This window comes from Solanum pennellii, chromosome 10 (assembly GCF_001406875.1).
Source record: "Solanum pennellii chromosome 10, SPENNV200".
Taxonomy (NCBI): Eukaryota; Viridiplantae; Streptophyta; class Magnoliopsida; order Solanales; family Solanaceae; genus Solanum; species Solanum pennellii.
In genome coordinates this window covers 67,415,928-67,437,848 of record NC_028646.1, presented here as the reverse complement: position 1 = coordinate 67,437,848, position 21,921 = coordinate 67,415,928, and the positions used below count along the sequence as shown (strand labels likewise).

The 21,921-nt window shown below is 30.7% G+C and overlaps 2 protein-coding genes across 2 annotated transcripts in view; one reads left to right on the top strand and one right to left on the bottom strand.

Moving 5' to 3' along the window:
• Positions 1-3,850: 3,850 nt before the first annotated feature.
• LOC107002049 (dirigent protein 23-like) lies at positions 3,851-4,427 on the top strand. The gene has a single exon (XM_027912062.1). The coding sequence runs from the start codon at positions 4,034-4,036 to the stop codon at positions 4,403-4,405; it is 372 nt and encodes a 123-aa protein (XP_027767863.1). The 5' UTR covers positions 3,851-4,033; the 3' UTR covers positions 4,406-4,427.
• A 10,238-nt stretch (positions 4,428-14,665) lies between these two features.
• Positions 14,666-21,921, bottom strand: part of LOC107001680 (dirigent protein 21-like) — a 9,469-nt gene continuing 2,213 nt past the window's right edge. The window contains exons 2-3 of the mRNA XM_015199639.2: positions 21,415-21,467; positions 14,666-15,533 (exon numbers count right to left, since the gene is read on the bottom strand). Of these exons, the coding sequence (XP_015055125.2) occupies positions 14,826-15,533; positions 21,415-21,467 (761 nt within the window). The 3' untranslated portion in view covers positions 14,666-14,825. The remainder of the gene's footprint in view (positions 15,534-21,414; positions 21,468-21,921) is intronic.

Below are 21,921 nucleotides of genomic sequence, written 5' to 3'. Positions count from 1 at the left end.
TGTAACGACCTGTTTAGTCGTTTTGAGCAGTAGAGTTTATTCTGGTAATAACTGTCTAAGTCGACGGATCCCACGATGGACCGTCATGGTCACGACGGACCGTCGAGGGGGTCTCGTTCCAAAACACTTAGAATCTAAAAATTTGGATACTGAGATCGACTCTCTGAACTTCACGACGGAATGGCAGGACGGACCGTCGTTGGCACGACGGACCGTCACAAACCTTTCCACAAAATTGACTCTCTGAACTTTTTGACGGACATGCAGTACGGACCGTCACAGTCGTGACGGACCGTCACAGACTGCGTAACCCTGTCTGGGTCGGATTTCTGCTTAAGTTTTTAAAGGGGCGTTTTGGACTTTTCATGCTTATAATTATAAAGTTAGTGGGTTAATGTTAATAATTCAATTACTTGGGGGTTAAAGGAGATAACCTTGAAATAAATAGTGGGTAATTTTATCATCTTTTATACTTAATTATATGACAATTAGGGTAAAAGAAATAGGGTTGGAATAAGAAAAATAGAAAGAGACAAAAAGAGAGGGAGAACGAGCGATAGAAAGAGAGAAGAACGAAGAGACAGCAAGGATTTGGAGAAGTAGATTGATCGATCACGATTCTTCGGTGGAGGTAGGTTATGGTTTATGCTATTTCATAGTAAACTCTTAATAGCGAATGATATGTATTGGGTAGTATTGTAAAATCTCCTATATGCTTAATTGTGTGCATGCATGATGTGATTATATAATTGTGATGAAATTAGTATGATGAGGCTGTTGAATCTTAAAACTTAAAACCCCTTTGTTAATGATGATGCCTTGGTATAAAAGAAGGCTTGATGAACTAAAAGATTGAGGGTAATGGATCGGGTGTCACGAACCGACACGTAGTAGTAGGGGATCGGAGTGTCACGTTCCGACACCAGGATAGTAGTGGATCGGGTGTCACGTTCCGACACCAGGATAGTAGATGGATCGGGTGTCACGTTCCGACACCAGGATAGTAGATGGATCGGAGTGTCACGTTCCGACACCAGGATAGTAGAGGGATCGGAGTGTCACGTTCCGACACCAGGGTAGTAAAGAGAATGAATCTTGAAATATGTTAATATACTCAATCTAAAGAACCTGTTTCCCAAAAGAGTATGGTGTGGAGGCTTGAGTCCTCATAGATGTGTTCGGTGTTGTTGTAAATGATTCTTATACTTGTTGCTATCACCTATTAAGAACATTAGTTGATTTTATGTATTATCTGAAATATATTGCTTTCTATTTAGAGTTGGCCGATGATACCTACTCAGTACTCGTGTTTTGTACTGACCCCTACTTGTAATTATTTTCTTTGTTATTTGTGGAGTGCAGAAAACTTACCATCGTCTTCAACTCAACCTCAACTCTAGCCAGTCTTATCACGTCGGATCTCAGGGTGAGCTAATGCTTCTAGCTTGGACTGGATCTTCTTCTTCATGTCTTGATGCCTCGAAGTTCCGGCATGGACTAGCTGTTTATTTATTTTAGCTTCCTAGATATTCTTAGATTTAGTAATTTGAGGATAGATGTTCTTGTGGTGATGACTTCCAGATTTTGGGGATGATAAGTATTGAGTTTTTAGAAGTTATTCAATTGATTTCCGTTAATGAGTTTTAAGTCTTCCGCATTTTTTTTTCCTGTTTTATTATGGTTGAAATATTGATAAGAATGGGGATTAGATTGGTTGGTTCGCTCACATAGTAGGATAAGTGTGGGTGCCACTCGCGACCCGTTTTGGGTCGTGACAAATTCGATTATTGAGAAGTGGTCATTGTCGATATAAACATATTCCAACTCATTTTCCCCTTTATAAGTAATTTTATTTTTGTCTTGTATAAACTTACCATCATGATGAAAACTAGTTATAATAACGGTGTTCATAAGATTCCCTGAAACAAGGCAAAAGCCCCAAAAAATTTTGACACGTTATGGGCAATAAAGACTGAAAAAACCTAGCTTTTTCAAGATATTAACAACACACCACCACATTGATACTAAAATGCAGTATATATTAATAAAAAGCATATATTAATAACACACCACCACTACAACAATAAAAATTACATAGAAATTGGGGAATAAACTTACCTCACACTCGTCAACTCCAAAAATCGTGATTGAACTTCAAAATCGTCTACAATCTTCGATGATTCCTTCAACAAAACATTCGAAATCACTTTAAAATCTGAGAATTTCAGTTGGAAATGTCATTGAAAGAAGAGTGATTGCTAGGGTTTTCTCGTCTAGCATCGGGTTAGAAGTGTTTTGGGGGGAAATTAGTTTTTAAGTTTTGAGAATGTGGCGCTGACGTGTAATTGGGTTGAAGTATATTGGTCGAAATTTTCACGTGGGGAAGGTTCATCTCAAGCGCCCAATCACCAAAAATAATTTGTTGAAATTTGGTTCCACATCAGCCAAGAATATTTAAAAGGAACAGATTATTAGTGGTTTAAGGATTCAATAGGAAATTGTCTCAGTTGAGGTACCTGGGGAAAAGACCCAACAAGTTTAGGGATCTACTTATGTATTTGGCCTTATAAAAATCAGAACTCATAAATTCTTTGCTTTTTTAATTATAATCAATTTTCTTTTGTGGGTTGTATCCTTTAGCAACAAGCTTTTCTTTTAATCGTCCTATTTTTTCATAAGCTTTATACTTATTGTATTTAGTTGACTATTCTTCAACAATACAACTTTAAATGTTTTGGAATGATTTCACCCTTTATTCAAAGTGTGGGTCATATAGCGATAGATGAGTTGAGGTAGAGTAAGTACCACTACTTGAAGTACATATATATATTGATGAATTTGATTATTGAATAAGGAAAAAAAAGAGAAAATTTTCAAAAGTATATGATTCAATAATATTCGTCTTGTAATATAGCATATCAATTTTGTATGAAAGCATAGAAAAAGTGTTTATACCCATAAATATAAACTAATTAAATTGAATAACAAACTCAATATATATAGGCTAAAACATGTAAATGTTTCCCTAGAAGACGGAGAACATAATCGTCCCATTGAAAGATATACTAGTTAACATAATTTAACATTTGAAATAACATTAATTGTTTGGGACATGGGTTGCAATAGTTTGACCTAACGTGCACATTAATGTAATGATAACAACAATATTATCAACATGGATCGTGGTATAGTGATGAAACTAGCTACTTCATATTTTATTAGAGCTTTTGAGTTGAGTTGTGTACATGATTCAGATTAAGTTGAAACTTTCAAGACACCAAACACCTTGTGGGATAAAGAAACACCAAAATTATATTAGCCTCCTATAACGTGCATAGTGAAAATTAATTTAATGTTTTTTTTAAAAAAAATATACTCTGAATACATTAATCATTTCTGTTTTTTTTTTTTTTTTACTTTTTCACCAAGTGGATAAAAAAAATTAGTTTTGAGTTAGATTATCTTTTTAAAAAGATTTTAACTTATATTTTTATTCGGTCTAATTAGTTCAAATTCTTGAAACATTTTAAAAAATTTATACTATTTAACATTAGATACACGACGTGCAAAGCTCACAAGATTGAATATGTCTAACAAAATAAAACAATTTCTAAAAATCTATGTATTAATTTCATCATGTAGACATCAATTTAGTGGATGTATCGGTGCGTGCCTTTGTTGCTGTAACTAACAGGCATGTGCATTCCTCTTTACTTCCTTTTTTATTCCACTTTCGATTTTAAATGATTCCTTGTAGAAATTCGAAGGTAATCAACTAAAAACTTTTATATATACCACAATTAATTATTATTTCTCAAAAAAACTAAGTGATGATAAAAAGATGGAAAAACAATTCTACTTCTATTGCTTTTCTTTATTCTTATGTCAATGGCTCAAGGTATTGTATTAAGACCAAAGCTGTTGAAAAATGTTTCGATGATCTTCCTCATGCAAAACAAAAGGTAACTGAATTTATTTTCATGACATAGTTAGTGATAAAAATCCAACTGCGGTCCAAATAGCCCAGGCCAACATGACTGCCAAATCCCCAACTTTCTTTGGGTATGTTGCAATGGCGGACGACCCACTAACAGCTGGATCAGAGCCCAATTCAACAATAGTGGGTCGAGCCCAAGGGACATATGGTTCAACTGATCAAAATGAGATTGGCATTCTCATGACTCTCAACTTTGTGTTTACAACTTGCGAGTACAATGATAGCACACTAAGTGTACTTGGTTGGATTTCTGTATTTCATCAATATCGTGAGATGCCAATTGTTGATGATTCTGGAGTTTTTCGGTTGGCTCAGGGAATTGCCACGGCGAAGACGTATTGGTTCAATATGATCAATAGGGATGCTATTGTTGAGTATAATGTTATAGTCCTACATTATAATATTTAATTTGAAGTACTATGTTAATTATGAAATTATGGGGAATAAGCTTTTGTATTCTTCTTTATTAGAACTTGTTAAAGATGGTAGTCCGCTTCTAATTACATACTTACAACTAATCAAACTAAAAGAAATATATTATAAAGTGCATATATTATCTAACTAAATTTTCATTTATCGTATCTGTCGGTTCGGATGAATAAGTGATGGTATGACTATCAACATTTAAAATTCACGAAAGAATGTATTATTTGTTGTAAAATAATAGTAGTTGCTACATGTTGCAAGGCAAATACCATTGCCACATGTAAGTCATTTGTAAGACAAATATGTATGACATGTGCACACCACATCAACGCTTGGCAAAGTGTGGTCAAGTTTCACCTTTCCAATTACTACTATAAATAGTGAGTACATTTTCAAACATAAATAAGAGAAAAGTTTGGCATACATCATTATACTCTCTCTTTATTTGTTCTTATTTTAGTTTATTATTATTAATTTGTTAGATACTTATTTTATAACACGTTATCAACACAAGACTCTGCCAACTTTAGCTACTTTAAATATATAAAAAGGGTAAGAATTTTATTTTTCTAAAAAAAACGTCTAATATTTCTAAACTTTGGATATACAAGCAAAGGATACTCATCCAGGATACTAGATGCTGAAATCCACTTGGATGCAATGGGTTCGGTAGAAACCATCAAAGATATTTAGGCATCCAGTCAAGAACATGCAAAAGTTATGATATTTCTCCATCACCATCTTGACTAGGGGTTGAAAATGCAATATCTCACTATAAAAGATCCCCTCGTACTGTGGAAAAATTTAAAAGATAGATATTACCACCTGAAGTTGGTCACTCTACCACAAACATGTCATGATTGGTTTAATCTGAGATTATCTAACTTTTAAGTTATAACTGAATATAATTCTTCCATGTATAAAATTGTATCACAGTTAAATTTATGCGGATAAGAGGTCACTAAACATGATAAGCTTGAGAAAACATACTCCACATTTCCTGCTTCGAGTATGCTCCCGCAGCAGCAATATCAAGGAATGGATTTTAAAAAATATTCTGAATTACTTTCACATCTTCTTATTGTTAAATGACATAACGACCTTTTGATTAAAATATCATGAAGTCGACCGGTTAGTTCTATGCCACTCCCTGAAGTGAATCATGCAAACTATCACCAACGAGAAAGAGGTCGTGGCGCCGATCACGATCGTGATCGTGATCGTAAAATAAATTATTTTTAATATGGTCGTCTTGCACTGAAAAATGACCAACAGTATAAAATGAAGGGTGAGAGGCAAGAAGTGACACAAAAGGAAAAATTCAGAAAGTGTATGTCATAGATGTGGAGGAATGATGCATTGGTCGCGTAGTTGCCGATCATCTAAGCGTCTGGTTCAACTCTATTAGGCATCCTTGAAAAGGGAGATAATAATATAGAAGCAAACTTTATCTATGAAGATAATTTTGAGCCAATGCAGAAGCAAATTTTGAGCCTATGCATCTGGATATAGCTGATTTATTTGTATTCCCTGAAGGAAAAACGATAAGCGACGATTCCGCAATAATCTAGATAATTTTCCTTTTCTATTTTGTTTGTATTAGTTGGTATGTTTTTGTTTTTCTAATCATTGTAAATATAATAGCATTGTTTAATAATATTATTTTACTTTGTTGATATATGTTTTTGAAGAAAATATGGATATGCCCCAAAATTCGTTTGGATCAATGATCAAGCATGAAGATATTTGTGTAATTGATAATGGAACAACGCGCACCATATTCAAAGATGATAAATACTCCTCTTAGTTGCTTAGAAGAAAAGGAAATGTTACTACAATTAATGGTAATTCGAATTTAATAGAAGGCTCCGAAAGAGCTACTATATTCTTGCCTAAGGGGACAAAACTTGTTATAGAAGATGCATTTTTCTCTTCTAAATCCCCAAGAAACTTGTTAAGTTTTAAAGATATTCGCCGAAATGGATATCTTATTGGATAATAAATGAAATGAATGTTGATACCTTGGCATTACTAAGATTTTCTCAAATCAGATATATGTGTTGGAGAAATTATCAACTTTATCTTCTGACTTATATTATGCAAAAATAAGTAAAGTTGAAGCACTTTCTGTCGTAAACCAGAAGTTTAATGACTTAAAAATTTTCATGCTTTGGCATGACCGAATGAGTCATCCTGGATCAATAATGATGAGACGAATTATTGAAAACTCAAAAGGACATCCTAAATAACTTGAAGATTCTTACATGTGACGAATTCTCATGTGCTGCTTGTTATCAAGGTAAATTGATAACTAGGTCATCACCAATAAAGGTTAACATTGAATCCCTCAATTTTTAGAACGTATACATGGGAATATATGTGGACCTATTCATCCATCTAGTGGGTTGTTTAGATATTTTATGGTCTTAATAGATGCATCTTCAAGATGGTCTCATGTGTGCCTTTTATCATCTCATAACCTGGCGTTTGCAAAATTATTGGCACAAATAATACAATTAAGAGCGCAATTTCCAGATTATCCCATTAAGGCAATTCTCCTTGATAATGCTGGAGAATTCACATCCCAAGCTTTTAATGATTATTTCTTATCAATAGGATAAAAGTTGATCATCTTGTAGCTCATGTTCATACTCAAAATGACCTTACTGAGTCATTTATTAAGCGCTTACAATTGATAGCAAGACCTCTACTTATGAAAAGTAAGTTATCCACTACTGTTTGGGCCATGCTATCTTACATGCAACATCGCTTGTTCGTCTCAGACCGACTCATTATAATAAATACTCTTCATCACAATTAGTATTTGGTGATGAACCAAATATTGCTCATTTACGAATTTTTGAATGTGTTGTATATGTTCCAATAACACCACCTCAGCGCACTAAGATGGGCCCTCAAAAGAGGTTAAACATATATGTTGGGTTTGATTCACCTTCCATAATTCGCTACCTCGAGCCAATGATGGGAGATTTATTCACTGTAAGATTTGCAGATTATCGATTTGATGAAACAAATTTTTCGCAATTTGGGGGAGAGAAAAAAGAACTTAAAAGTGAAATTACATGGAAAGTTTCATCATTATCTCATTTCGATCCACGTCCCTCTATGTGTGAACAGGAGGTCCAGAAGATCATCCATTTGCAAAACATAGCAAATCAAATGCCAGATGTATTTACTGATTTGAAAAAGATAACAAAGTCACATACTCCCGCAGTAAATGTGCCTATCCGGATTGACGTCCCAAAAGGACCATCTACAAGTGTCATGGCTTCTGAATCACAAACACGCTTGAAGCGTGGTAGACTATTGGTTCAAAGGATAATAATCCTAGAGAAAGAAGTATGAAAAATGACACTAAAAAAAATCTCACGAAGATAAAATTCAAGATATGATTAATCCTGATATTTCTGAAGAGATCAGTGAACTAGTGAACCCGGGATTCAAGTGAATGAAGAACTTTCAATAAGTTCTACGGGTGATGAGATAAGTTTAGATCGATCAAAAATCATAAATAATGTTTTCACATATAATGTTTCACTTAACATTATGCAAGACAGTGATGATCTTGAACCTTTATTTGTCGAAGAATGTCGACGAAGATGTGATTGACCAAAATGGCAAGAGGCAATTCAATCAGAATTAGACTCACTTGCTAAACGTGAAATTCAAACTCCAAATGGTGTAAAATCGGTTGGCTATAAATGGATTTTTGTGCGAAAGCAAAATGAAATTGTAAGATACAAGGCACGCCTTGTTGCGCAAGAATTCTCTCAACGACCTAGCGTCGACTATAAAGAAACATATTCACCAGTTATGGATGCAATAACTTTTTGATATCTCCTCAGTTTAGTTATTCATGAAAATCTTGAAATACATCTGATGGATGTGGTTACAACTTATCTTTACGGTTCACTTGATAATGAAATTTATATGAAAATTTCAAAAGGACTTAAAATGCCTGAAGCATATAGTTCAAAACCTCGAGAAATGTGTTCAATCAGATTACAGAAGTCATTATATGGCTCAAAACAATTAGGACGCATGTGGTATAATCGCCTCAGTGAGTACTTGATAAAACAAGATTATATGAATAATGTCATTTGCCCTTGCATTTTTATTAAGAAAACAACATTAGTGTTCGTTATTCTTGTTGTTTATGTTGATGACATTAATCGCATTGGAACTCAAGAAGAGGTCCGAAAGACAATTGAATATCTAAAGAAAGAATTTGAGATGAAAGACCTTGAAAAAATAAAACTTTGTCTTGGTCTACAAATTGAACATTTAGCAGACGGGGTCTTCATCCATCAATCTCCCTATACTGAGATAATCTTGAAAAGATTTTACATTGCACAAAGCACATCCATTAAGTACTCCAATGATTATACGATTACTTGAAGTGAGTAAAGATTCATTCTGACCTCAGGAAGAGAATGAAGAACTTTTTGGTCCTGAAGTACCTTATCTTAGTGTGATTGGCGCACTTATGTATCTTGCTAATTCTACGAGACCTGACATAGCATTTATAGTTAATTTATTAGCAAGATTTAGTTCTTCTCCTATATGAAGACATTGGAATAGAGTTAAACATATAATGCGATATCTAAAAGGGACTAGTGATATGAGTCTGTTTTATACTAAGAAAAATAGTGCAGATCTTGTTGGTCATGCAGATACCGGTTATTTATCTGACCCACATAAAGCTCGATCTCAAACATGCTATTTTTGTTCGCATATAGAGGTACTGCTATATCATGACGATCTACGAAACAGTGCATAGTCGCTACTTGTTCAAATCATGCTGAGATAATAGTCATTCATGAATCAAGTAGAGAATGTGTATGGTTGAGATCAATGTTACATTTTATCAAAGAAAAATGTGGTTTGAAATGTGATGTCAAGGTACCTACATTGCTTTTTGAAGAAAATGTTGCATGCATAGCTCAATTAAGAGGAGACTTCATAAAAGAAGATAGAACAAAACATATCTCACCGAAATTATTCTTTACACATGATCTCCAGAAGAACGGTGATATTGATATACAACAAATTCGTTCAAGTGATAATCCAGCAGATTTCTTCACCAAATCTTTACCAGCCTCAACTCTTGAGAAGATGGTGCAAAAGATTGAAATGCAAAGACTTAAACATTTTAATCGTGATCTTTATCAGGGGGAGTAAAATACGTGTTGCACTCTTTTTTTCTTAATCTAGGTTTTGTCCCACTTGATTTTTCTAGAAAAGTTTTTAATGAGGCAATACGTAAAACATATTGTGAATGTCTATGTATATTTATTTTCAACTTTTCATTTATATGGACATCCAAGGGGGAGTGTTGTATAATAATCATCATTGTCACATGTTGCAAGGAATATATACCATTGCCACATCTAAGTCACTTGTAAGATAAATATGTATGACAAGTTTGGCATACATCATTATATTCTCTATTTAATTGTTCTTATTTTAATTTATTACTATTAATTTATTAGATACTTATTTTATAACATTATTATATTATTCTTTCGTGTAAAATAATTAGTTATTTAATATCAATACTATTTTTATGATAATATATACTTTCTAACTTGGCATATGGAGAGAAACTAATATATATAAAGTGAGTTACGTGTGTGAAGATCATGAATTTCAAATAATTCCAGTTATTAAAGATAAACTAATTAAAAAGAAAAACACATTACAAACGATGATCAGAGAGAGTATGTTTGCGTTTAAGCGAAAATTATGTGGTTAAGTAAATTTATATTATTTAATTATTCATCATAGGTATAGTTCGTTATAATTATCAATTGTGACTAACATTAACCATTAATTATATGGATGACCTTGAGTTTATATAATTAACCACGTTTGTATATGTATAATTCACAACGAACAATTCATTGTTTGATTTGTATTTGTATATGATGGTTTATATTTATATATGATGATGATTTCCTTTGATTTTTCAGTTTTGTTATCATATATATTCAGTCTTTTTATGCATAACTTTTTAAAGTTTGTATAAACGTGTAGCTTTCAGACTAATATATTTTGTATAATTGATTAAAATTCGTGTTTATGTTTGTATAATTTGTTATTCCGAATTTAATCATATTTGTATAATTCCAGACTTTATATTACTCAACTGTATAAAAAACACGCGAATTATACAAATGTACTTGCGAATTATATAAACGAGATGTGAATTATACAAAATATTGTCCTCTCTCGCTCGACTCTCTCCTCTTTATTCCAATCTCGCTCGACTCTCTCCTCCCTCTACCAATCTCGCTCGTCGGAATATACAAATACATGTGTATAATATACAATTATCTAATACATACACAATTCTCCTCTCTCGTTCGCCTCTTTCCTCCCTCTTTCAGTCTCGCTTCTCACTCTCCTTCCTAAAACATGTAGCTACAAATCGTAATTAATAAATTATAACTACAAAATATAATAAAACTATTTTTAAGTGACTATATGCGAAAGTTCCTCTTTTAAGGACTAGAGAGATATCACCATTAGTAAGTACTTATTTTTCCCGTTCTCTTTATTGAATTATCGTTTTACTTTCTTGGAAGAAGTATTTCTTCACCTTGTAATGTGATATTTTGGATGTTACAATATTGTGTAATGAAACTTCAGAGTTACGTTTATGATATTGACTATTGAAATTTACTTTTAATTAGTAAAAGTGTATAATAGATCATCATAATAATTTAAGTATGCATTGATTTTTTTTTCAAATAGATTCATTTTTTAAAAACTTTTTATGTCTTTTCCCTTGTATAAAACTTATATATGTGTCAAATGCCCCATACCAATACTTATGAACGAAATGTCATAATCTTCTCATGTCAAACCTTGCGCAACTGTTTAAGCAATTGTAAGAAACCCCTTAAAGATTGAAAGGAAAAAAGATTAATATAAAGACTCAGTGACAGATTTAGCCGTTTTTAATTAATTAATCATAAAAAAAAAAATGAAAAATAATCCTCCATTCTTAACACATTTCAAGTCTCAATTTTGTGAGACACTTTTCCTTATAATCAGTTCTAAAAACAAAACTATTTTTTACTATAAATTTCAAAAGTTATTTTTCATTCTTATAATCTTGATCAAGTCAAAAATTATTTTTGATAGATCCTCGATTAAAGAATAGTTATTCATAGAAGAAAAACAAATAACAACCAAATATCATGATACTAAACAAAAGTAAAGCAGCAATAACAAAAAAGCCATAATGAAGGATAAAAAGATCACATAATTACTTTGATGTTGAGTTAAACACCTTCATATAAGTTAAAAGGGATAATGCACAAGTACCCCCTCAACCTATGCCCGAATTTCCAGGGACACACTTATACTATACTAAGGTCCTATTACCCCCCTGAACTTATTTTATAAGTAATTTTCTACCCCTTTTTAGCTTACGTGGCACTAGTTTGAAAAAAAAAGTCAACCATCGTTGGGCCCACAAGATAGTGCCACGTAGGCTAAAAAGGGGTAAAAAATTATTAATAAAATAAGTTCAGGGTGGTAATAGGACCTTAGTATAGTATAAGTGTGTCTCTGAGATTTCGGGCATAGGCTGAGGGGGTACTTGGGCATTATCCCTAAGTTAAAACAATACTCTTTATAATTTTGTTACTATATTACTAGTTAATATTTATCATAGTAATTGTTAGTGTAATATATATACCACAAATATAATAAATTACAATTAATCTATAATATGAAAAAACATGAACAAATAAATTTTTAGGCTGAGGCGTGGATATCTCGCTCTTTTTAAGGAGGTTCAAGCCTATTGCGGTATAATTTACACCAGTCCAGCAACATCACTCTTGACTTGTCCCCTACGGAATACAACAACCCAACAAGATCGTACAACTCAAGCAACTCCAGATTAGTTAAAGAGTTCAAAGCTCTACATAAGAACACCTTCCTTCAACATACAATTACACTTTTTTGTAAATCGTGAATATAGCTGAAAACTTAGAATATTTTCATTAGCTTCAACTCTCTCTCTCACCACTACACGCTATATTATTATTTGACACTTCTCATCTTTCTGAGCATATATTTCTCAAAGAAAGAAACACCACTATTTTTAGGTGAAGAAGTTTTTCATATAATCGATAGGTAGAATGAGAGGTAGTAATGTGGTAGATAAATGTGATAGATGTTACATGAAACTAACGATCATATGAGTTTGAAAAAATAATAATCATGAAACTTACGAGAACTAATGGTCATATAAGTTATAAGAACCAATATTCGTCTTCTGTCATAATTTTTTATACCCACTAACATATACATTTAATATTTTATTTTAATAAGAAAATGTGTATACATAGTGGCGGAGCCACATGTAGTTGAGGTGTGTTGATCGACAACCCTTCGTCAGAAAATTACATTGTGTAGCTAGAGTAAAAATATTTTTTAGTTATGTATATAGTTACATATTGACACTCATTGCACTATAACAAAAATAACTTTTAGCGGCATTAAATATTGACATTAATAAAGAGTGCTAAAGTATTTACCGGCATTAGTTAAGTGTTATTAGAACCAATGTCGCTAAAGGCTTTAGGGACATATATAAAGAGTGACAATTGCCGCTAAAAATACATATTTAGCGGTAATTAAGAATTAAATGGCGCTAGTAATCATTTTTGCTATAGTGTTAACTTCTACACAATTTTACTTTTTCGTATTTTAATACTCCTTAATTGAAGTTTTGATTCGGTCAATGTGTATACACTAACAATAATAAATTAAACTGTCACCATGTAATAATAATAATGATAAGTGATTTAATCATATAAACATTTTTGATACTATAAAAGCATATAAGTTAAACTAAAAATGAAATTATAGGACCAACTAATCCCCTAGAACTTGGTCAATGGAGTTCTAGATCCATCATAAAGCTCGTAGGTATATGAGGTGCCCCTCTTTTTGTTATTCATGAAGTCAAAGTTATTCTACTGCTCACCCACACCACGTTATGCAATTATAAAAGATTATTCCACAAGCATGTTAAATCAAAAAAATACTCTTAACTTTTTCTAGCAGAAATCAATTGACAGTATTAACCCTACGAGAAAGTAGGACTACTTTTTTATTTTCGAAATAATTTTTTCCTTGATCAGAAGTGTGGAATTTAGTTCCTCTTTTTATTTTTTAAAATATATTTTTTTATCATTTTTTATACAAAAAAAATTACAACTTATAAAATTTTTATATAATGTTAGTTAAATAGTATATACGTATAGTCTGAAAATATGTAGTTAGTCAATGAGTTCTAGAACTTCATGAGGAACATATGTCCCTCATTGTGGAAATCTTGGAAGTCAAAAGTCTTCATGAGGAACATATAACATGTTTAATTAGTTCATCATGAATGTTGAAATATTCCTTATTTTCAATTAATTTGTTTATCTTCTTAATAACTTTTAAATTATAACTATCTATCTGACATGTTTGAGTTACACAATTAAAAATATTTTAATATATTTTAGGTGTCTTTTAGTCTAAGACTTAAAAAAAGAATATATAAAAAAAAAAATTTGAATATTGTAAAAAATTAAAATTAAACAATTAAATTGAAGAGGAGAAAAATAGAGTGAGTTGTTGTAGCTGTACGAGATTATTAAGCAATATTGTCTGTAACAACCTAACCCACTGTATATGATGATACTATATAATATGTAGCTTGTTGTTTTTCAATGTGAGACTCATTATAATACTTTGGCCATAAAGAAAGTGTGTATACTAAAATATGAACATTAAAACAATAGTGGAAGACACATTATGAGTCATGAGAGCACTTTTGCAAAAGTAGAATCATCTTTTGGAGTTCGATTTTTTTACTTTTAAAACATTTGACGATTAGGTGCACAAAATGCACGTTCTAAGAATTTGATAATTATTAATACTATCTCACAAAATAATACTTCACTCATCTCAGTTTACGTGACATCATTTAACCTACATAAAATTTAAAAAAGAATAGAAATCATTCGACTCGATATCAAGTTTTTTTTTATAAAATAGACTTATGAAATTTGTAGTATTCTAAAATAAACTTTAAATATTTATGTGATGGTAGATCATTAATAGGTGAATTTTAAAGTTAAGAGTTATTTTTAATTATATATAAAAAAAAGTGACGACGGACTAACTTGACAAAAAAAGAAGTAGAAATTGTTGTCACAACTATATTTGTTTAATTTCTCGCATGATCACGAAAACTCAACATTGCTATCAAATTACACGAACATTAGAATGTGAAAACGAAAAAAAGAACGTACATATGAGAAGAAAAAAAAGACAAATCAAAATAAAATTAGCAAAATATAATCTTAACTCAATAATGCAAAATTACGACGTTATATTCAACAATAGCATCACCATTCTTACTTAAAGTATGTGTTTTTGCGGTTGCAACACCACGAGCTAGCCTAAAAACACCAGAACCACCAACGATAGGCATCTCACGATATTCATTCAAAACAGTGTTACGTCCAAGTAGACTAAGTGTACTACCATTATATTTCCCATGAGTAAACACAAAATTCAAACTCATCAACAAACTAAATTCTTCAAGAGAAGCTGCACCAACAATTCCTTGAGCTCGACCAATAGTCGTTGAATTATTTTCTGGTCCCGTTGTTAATCGATCGTCTAATATTGCTAGCGTCCCAAATGCCGTAGGCGAATGAGACGTAGAATTAGCCTGGGCAATTGGTATTGACGTTGGATTTTTACCAGCAACTATGTCGTGAAAATAGAAATGAAGTTTGGTTATTTTTGGTTTTGAATGGGAAATTTTTTGGAACCAATTTTCAACTGCTTTAGGACCTTGTGCAATCTTACAATGAGCTAACGGAATTGATGATAATATGACAATAGCAATAGAGCAATACAATAAAATTGTGTTTAGCTTTGCCATGTTTTTTATTTCTTCAAAATTAATGTATTGTGAGTAAATATTTATAGAAAGAGGGAAGGGTGACTTTATAAGAAAAAGAATAATTTGATAATATAGGTGGGAGTCGTTGGACGCCAATGTTGATTATTTTATTCATCCCATACTTTCCTTGAAACCAACTTCAACATCCTAATAAACAAATGTTTTTTTTTTCAAAAAGAAAATGCTAGTTTATATTTTGTGTTAAGAAAATATTTTTTTGGTAGGCAAACAATATATTTTGGAAAAACATCTATTACTGAATGGTTTATGATAAATCTAGGAAAATCAAATTATATTTTGGCAACATTTTAAAGTAAAAAGAATTGATAATCATGTCCAAGTGTTTGAGTACATTAATGAACAAAAGAAAAATGATACCCACACCTAAAAATAGTGCATAGTTTAATATTGCGCCAAGGATGTTTAAGACTTAAAATATATACATAAAAATATATATTTAACTTATATAATTTTCTATTGACATAGTAATATGTACAGTTTTTCGATGAATAATGTTCAATTGGCCTTACACACTTGGCTAATTTTTAGGAGACTTTGACAGTACAATCAATTTGCAAAAAAATTCTATCGTACTAAACACGCATTATAAAGAGACTTCATGATTTCCACAGACCACACAGGTCACCACCTGTACCTCTTGGTGTTTAGGTTTGTTTCTAGACCTCTTTGATTAATTTATTATTACAAAATTAATTTTTTGACATAAAAATTTGAATTTCAATTTGATGATGACTTGGATAATTTAATAGATGATAAATGAATTGATCAATTTCTTGTAAAGAGTGGATTAAATAATTTCTCCATGTATTTTACCATCTACTAACTAGCTAGTATAAAATATAATTGAGACTATTTTAACCGTCAACATATGTTTCTTTAAAAAGATATTATCTACATCTTAGTTATCAATAGCTTGATTGTGCTTACGGACCAAGATTTAACTTATTTAATCTGGATAATTCGACTCAACCAAATATATTCTTTAATATTAATGGAGAAAGCTTATAACGTAAGTGCGTCTATATATGTATATAATTTATTTTGTTCTCTTTTAACTTACGATTAATGATATTTAGGGCTTGTTTCTATAGGCTTATAAAGAGTAATTTATAATTCAAAGTTAAAAGTTATAAGTAGATGGTATCGTAATTTTGACTTATTTTTTTAAAAAAATGGCCTAAAATGGATATTAAAAGCACTTTATAGCCCTTTCAAACACCTCAAAAAAATACTCCTTCCGTTATTTTTAATTGTCATGGTTTTTTTTTTAAGTTAAACTATAAGAATTCTGACTAACATTTTACGATATAGTTTCATCATAATAATATGCAAAAAAAAATGCAATGCATAACACTTTTGATATAGTTTTTTAATATATCTAAATTTTTTGTTTAAATAAAATTAATATAATCTAATTTAACTTTCAAACACGCAATATTCAAGAGATATACTTAAAATAAAAAACACTTAAAAATAAGTTAATCCAAACGAACACTTACAGATAATTAAAAAAAACCATTAAAAGTAATTGTACCAGCATTTGAAGTGTCGATATTTGACTTCCAAAACAGCCTAACAGAAAAGTTATACGAGTTTAGATGCTCAAGCATGGCATGAGACGATTGGTTTTTCAGGTCGCTTATAATTTCAATTTTTTTATTTTATATCATTTTTATAAGAAAATTTTATTTTTATATACGGAAGATTTGAAAAAAGTCATTTTTTTATTTATTTTGTAAGAGTTCAAAATATAATAATTTTTCTTTCAATTTTTTTTTTAATTTTTTATATTAAATTACATAATATTATATAAATTAAAGCGGAAAGTAATATATTGGTTTTAAAAAGCAAGCCTATTTGGAAAACGCTTTGTATGGTCCTTAAACAAGCAAGCATTATACAACCAAAATCTCCGGTCGGTCACCTAATTATTGCAAGTCCATCGCATTCCCATGTGAGCAACTATTAGTGACTTGACTTCTATACTTTCCTTCTAAGCAAGGATGATAATCGGCGGTACGTCGGTTGAGTTTAACTCATAAAAATTTTAATTCATTTTGTTTAGTTTTGTCTTGTATAATAATTATTTTATTTATTTTCAATTTATTTTATTCCATTTTGTATTAACTTTCCTCGCATGGTTTTGCACTGCATAATTTTTATAATATTTTATTTTTCTAATTAAGTTTAATACTAAAAATAAAATTTAGAATAAATTATCTATATTGATACCTTTTTTTTTATTTCATAATTTCCATTATTGTCTACCGATTCAAAATTTATCCAAAGTCAAACCCCAGACACACAGGATACATAATTCCTATCTCCCAAAACCAACGTTTAACCTTTCCTTATTTCACTCCACAAATTACTTCCTATTTTTAATTATACAATTCAATAATCTTCTCATTCACATTTTAAATTTCACTCCACAAATTTCTTTCTATTTTTAATTACACAATTCAATAATCTTCTCATTCACATTTTAAATTTCAAATCAGTCTCTTTCATATGGGTTAAGGATATTTTTAAATAAAAAAAATTGAAGAAAGAAGATATTTAAAATACTTCAAAATTTATAATTAAATAAAATAAGTGAACTTCCAAATTTGAATATAACTTAGAGTTAAGTGTCAAAAACACACCTAAACTATTCACTTTTTTTGAGTTTTATATCTAACTATTGAAAGTGTGAGTTTCATACCTAAACTATCACTTTTTAGTTTGAGAAACACACATCAGTGGTGTGTGTAGTGCACTCTCTCTTTTATATGAAAAAACTTTGACACATGACATTCCACATAGATAAAATATTTTATCTAGATAAAAATGAAATAATAAGAAAATTAATATTAATTTAAAATTAAAGATTACTCTCCATATAAAAAATTAATTTATTTTTCTTGTCTCACTCCACCACCTCCTCCACGTACCCCCATTCCGCCGCGACAACCCCNCCCCGGATAACATGTACATATATTTTTAGAAAAACAATTCTATTAGTGTACCGAATATAACATAAACAACTAAAAAATATAAAAAGTCTTGTGGCGACAAGTAAATAATATTTTCGATATGTATATCTAAACACTGGAAAAAAAATTGAAAGCGGAGGGTTAAGTGGGATGGGTAAAATTATATTTTTAAGAAAATAAAATAATATCTAAATTAGTATTTGATGAGGGAGAGGGGATGAAGTAAAAAATGAAATACTTTTATAAAAGAAATTTAAACAAAATAAAAAACTTTAAAAAATGGTGTGGGATAAGAAAAATATTTTACATTTTATTTTATAAAGAAAATATTATTTTTTTATAATAGTTTTTTAATTTTTAATTTTAACTATACTAATAATTTATTTGTTTTTTTGTCAAGGTTGAATATTTTGTCCATGTAGAGTGTGATGTGGAAATTCTTTAAAATAAAAGAGAGAAAGTGTATTACACATACCATGATGAGAGTGGTATAAAAGAATGAGGTGTGATTCTCAAATTAAAAAGTGATAGTTTAGGTAAGAAACTCAAATTTTCAATAGTTTAGGTATGAAACTAAAAAAAAAAATATAGTCTAGGGGTGTTTTTGACACTTGTCTTTTTAACTTATATAATATAAGAGGCAAATTAATATTATGCGAGACAGACTAAAGTTCTATTAAAATAATGTTAGCGCACTAAATTGGTGAAAAAACAACCAAAAATAATATCCAGTACGTTAAATCATGACAAGAACAATATCAAATATTTGTATGTCAACTTTTGAATTTGAGTCATTTAGTTAAGAAAGACTGATCAGAAATTGAATTAGATCATATGAAATAAATAACAGAAGACCATAAGATACAAGAGAAGAAGAAAAACTTGAAGAAATAATATCGACTGGAAATCCTTCCGCATAAGCAAGTTCAAGTTTTGACTTAATTGATTTTAAAAATTATGAGTCAATTCAGTTCGATCCAATCCAACCGTTTGCCAGCCCTAGTTTATGTTGCCGATAATTACCTAGGATGTTCCCTTTTATGGAACCGAACTAGACGAAAGCAGAAGATTTTCCTTTTTGTAGACCTAGAATGAGAAATCCCGGGCCCTTATGTGGTTTTGGATATGATGATTATTTATTATCATTATAGTATTTTCGGTAAAAGTATATAATCTAAAGAGTGATTCTTAAGGTGCTTGGGTTATGAAAGAATCTTGTTTACCAAACATATTTCATGTCAAATAATGGTGAAATATTGTTGTTTTGTGGAACAATTCAAAAGATGTGATTAACTGTAATTATGCCCTTTTTCAACCCAAGGGACACGGAATATGGAGAAAACTTATATCAAAACAATTGAGTAGCAAACAACTTGTAAGAGCACTTTCTTCTCAAATGCTGTTTGTTATTTCACATAATATGTGCATGTGAAGGCTCTCTCTCTTTAAACTACATTGCTTCTCGAATAGGTTTGGTTGTCTATTAGTAGTCTATTTTACATGCTTCTTCATACACTTTATCTTGCATGAATACAAAGTGCGGGGTTGTTACAAAAGGTTCTGTTTGGCATCTACAACATAAAGCTCTAACCGAGTAAAGGGATTTTAATTTGTTGTAATTAGTTTGAGTGGAGAGAAGCAAAAATAAGTCATGTTGGACAAACTGAAATCACATTCAGACCTTTGAAATCTATTCTGCATTGTGCTATCTTTGAAGAGACTTTTAGGGTTCAGCCCGAGATGTGCATCCTGTTTTAGAAATAAAAGGAAAATGTTTGAACTTTGAACAAAGTTATAAGCATTTGCTTGATTGTGAACTTGACACTAGCACAAATTTCAAATCCATTTAACTTTGTCATTTTTCATTGCCTATTTTACAAGTATTAGGTAATTCTGTCCACCAAAATTAGGATAGATTGGGATTTAAACATGAGACTTCATTGGTCACTAAGCCATACCCTTGGAGTCTGTGTATACCAAAAAAGAGGCTTTGAATACTGTGTGGAAATTCGGTGCTCAATAACTTTGACTAAAGGATTCTGTTTACGTTGAGTGTATATATCACAGGCAATGCAATACATTACTAATTAATTAGTTCAACTCTCAAGCCTGAACTGACTTTTCTTTGCTTTGAACTTGTTTTGCAGATTAGACATCAAAAAGGTTGTGAATGACAAGTTTGGAGAGTCGGTTATGTTCTCAATCATCTTATCTTTTGCTTCTCTAACTGCATTTGCCACATTGTTTGTAGCATTTACTTATCTTGTTTTGAGTTGGATATATACTACTTTCTTAGAGGAATTACTATAACGAAAGTGGCTGCGTGTTCGTCTAGTAGATTTTTTAAGCATATAAATTGTTCTTTAGGAAAAGACTCTTCCATGTCGCCAGGGTGGCAATTGGGCCAACTGAGTTAAATTTGGACGGGTGAAGACAATAAACCCATTTGGATATTTGAATGAGTCATCTTTTAAATTGTATATCATGAAACAAATGGAGTAATCAAGGATGGAGCATATACCAAGGGAGGCTAATAAAGTGGAAGACCTACAAGCTACATATGCAAGGCTAGAAATTTAAATAATACTCTCCCCGTTTTAAAAAGAATGGCATCATTTCTCTTTTAGTATGTTTCAAAAAGAATGATCTCTTTTTTTTTCCACAACTTTCCACGTGGCATGTTTAAGGCCACAAGATCAAAGGACAATTTTGTACATTTGACCTAACTTTAATTTAGGATCATAAGATTCAAAAATCTTCTTTATACTCTTAAACTTCGTGTCAAGTCAAACTAGGTCATTGTTTGTGAAACGGATGGCGTAGTAAATTATATGTTTTTGATGCATCTCCATCATTCGTAAAACATGTTCTAGATAGAGATGCTAGAAGAACTGCATCGTTTAGATTAGTTTCTCTTTTGTATGGATAAATCCTATAACTAAATAAAAAAAATCCTTCCGGTTTTCTAATCAAAAAAAAAAAAAAAGAAGAAGAAGAAGGAAAAGGGTCATATTTGCAATCAAATGAAACACTATAGTGACTATAGCATGAACATATATTTTCGTCTTTCTTATTCATTGGTCATGTATTGATCCATTTATTTTATCTTTTTTATATTTATATTAATGAATACGAAATTATTTAAGTATGAATTTTTTATTTTAATTTGAGAAAATGTTATGTGACAAGATAGACTCCTGCTAGTTATATAAAAATAGATTAAAAAAATAGTGATTGATTATAAAATAATCTTCAATCAAATTAAAGATTCAATAAATGATACTTTAAATTTTATTCATCAATTAATTTAAATTATTGAAAAAATTCAATATTTTATATCACGGTACAACTTCTATAAGATATTAGATACTTTCATTATACAACAACTATATAATATGTATGCGGCAAAAAAAAAAAGAAGACTAAAATTCTATTAAGGTAGAAAGTTGAAAAAATGAAATGTTTTTTTATCAAATGTGATGTTGTTATATATA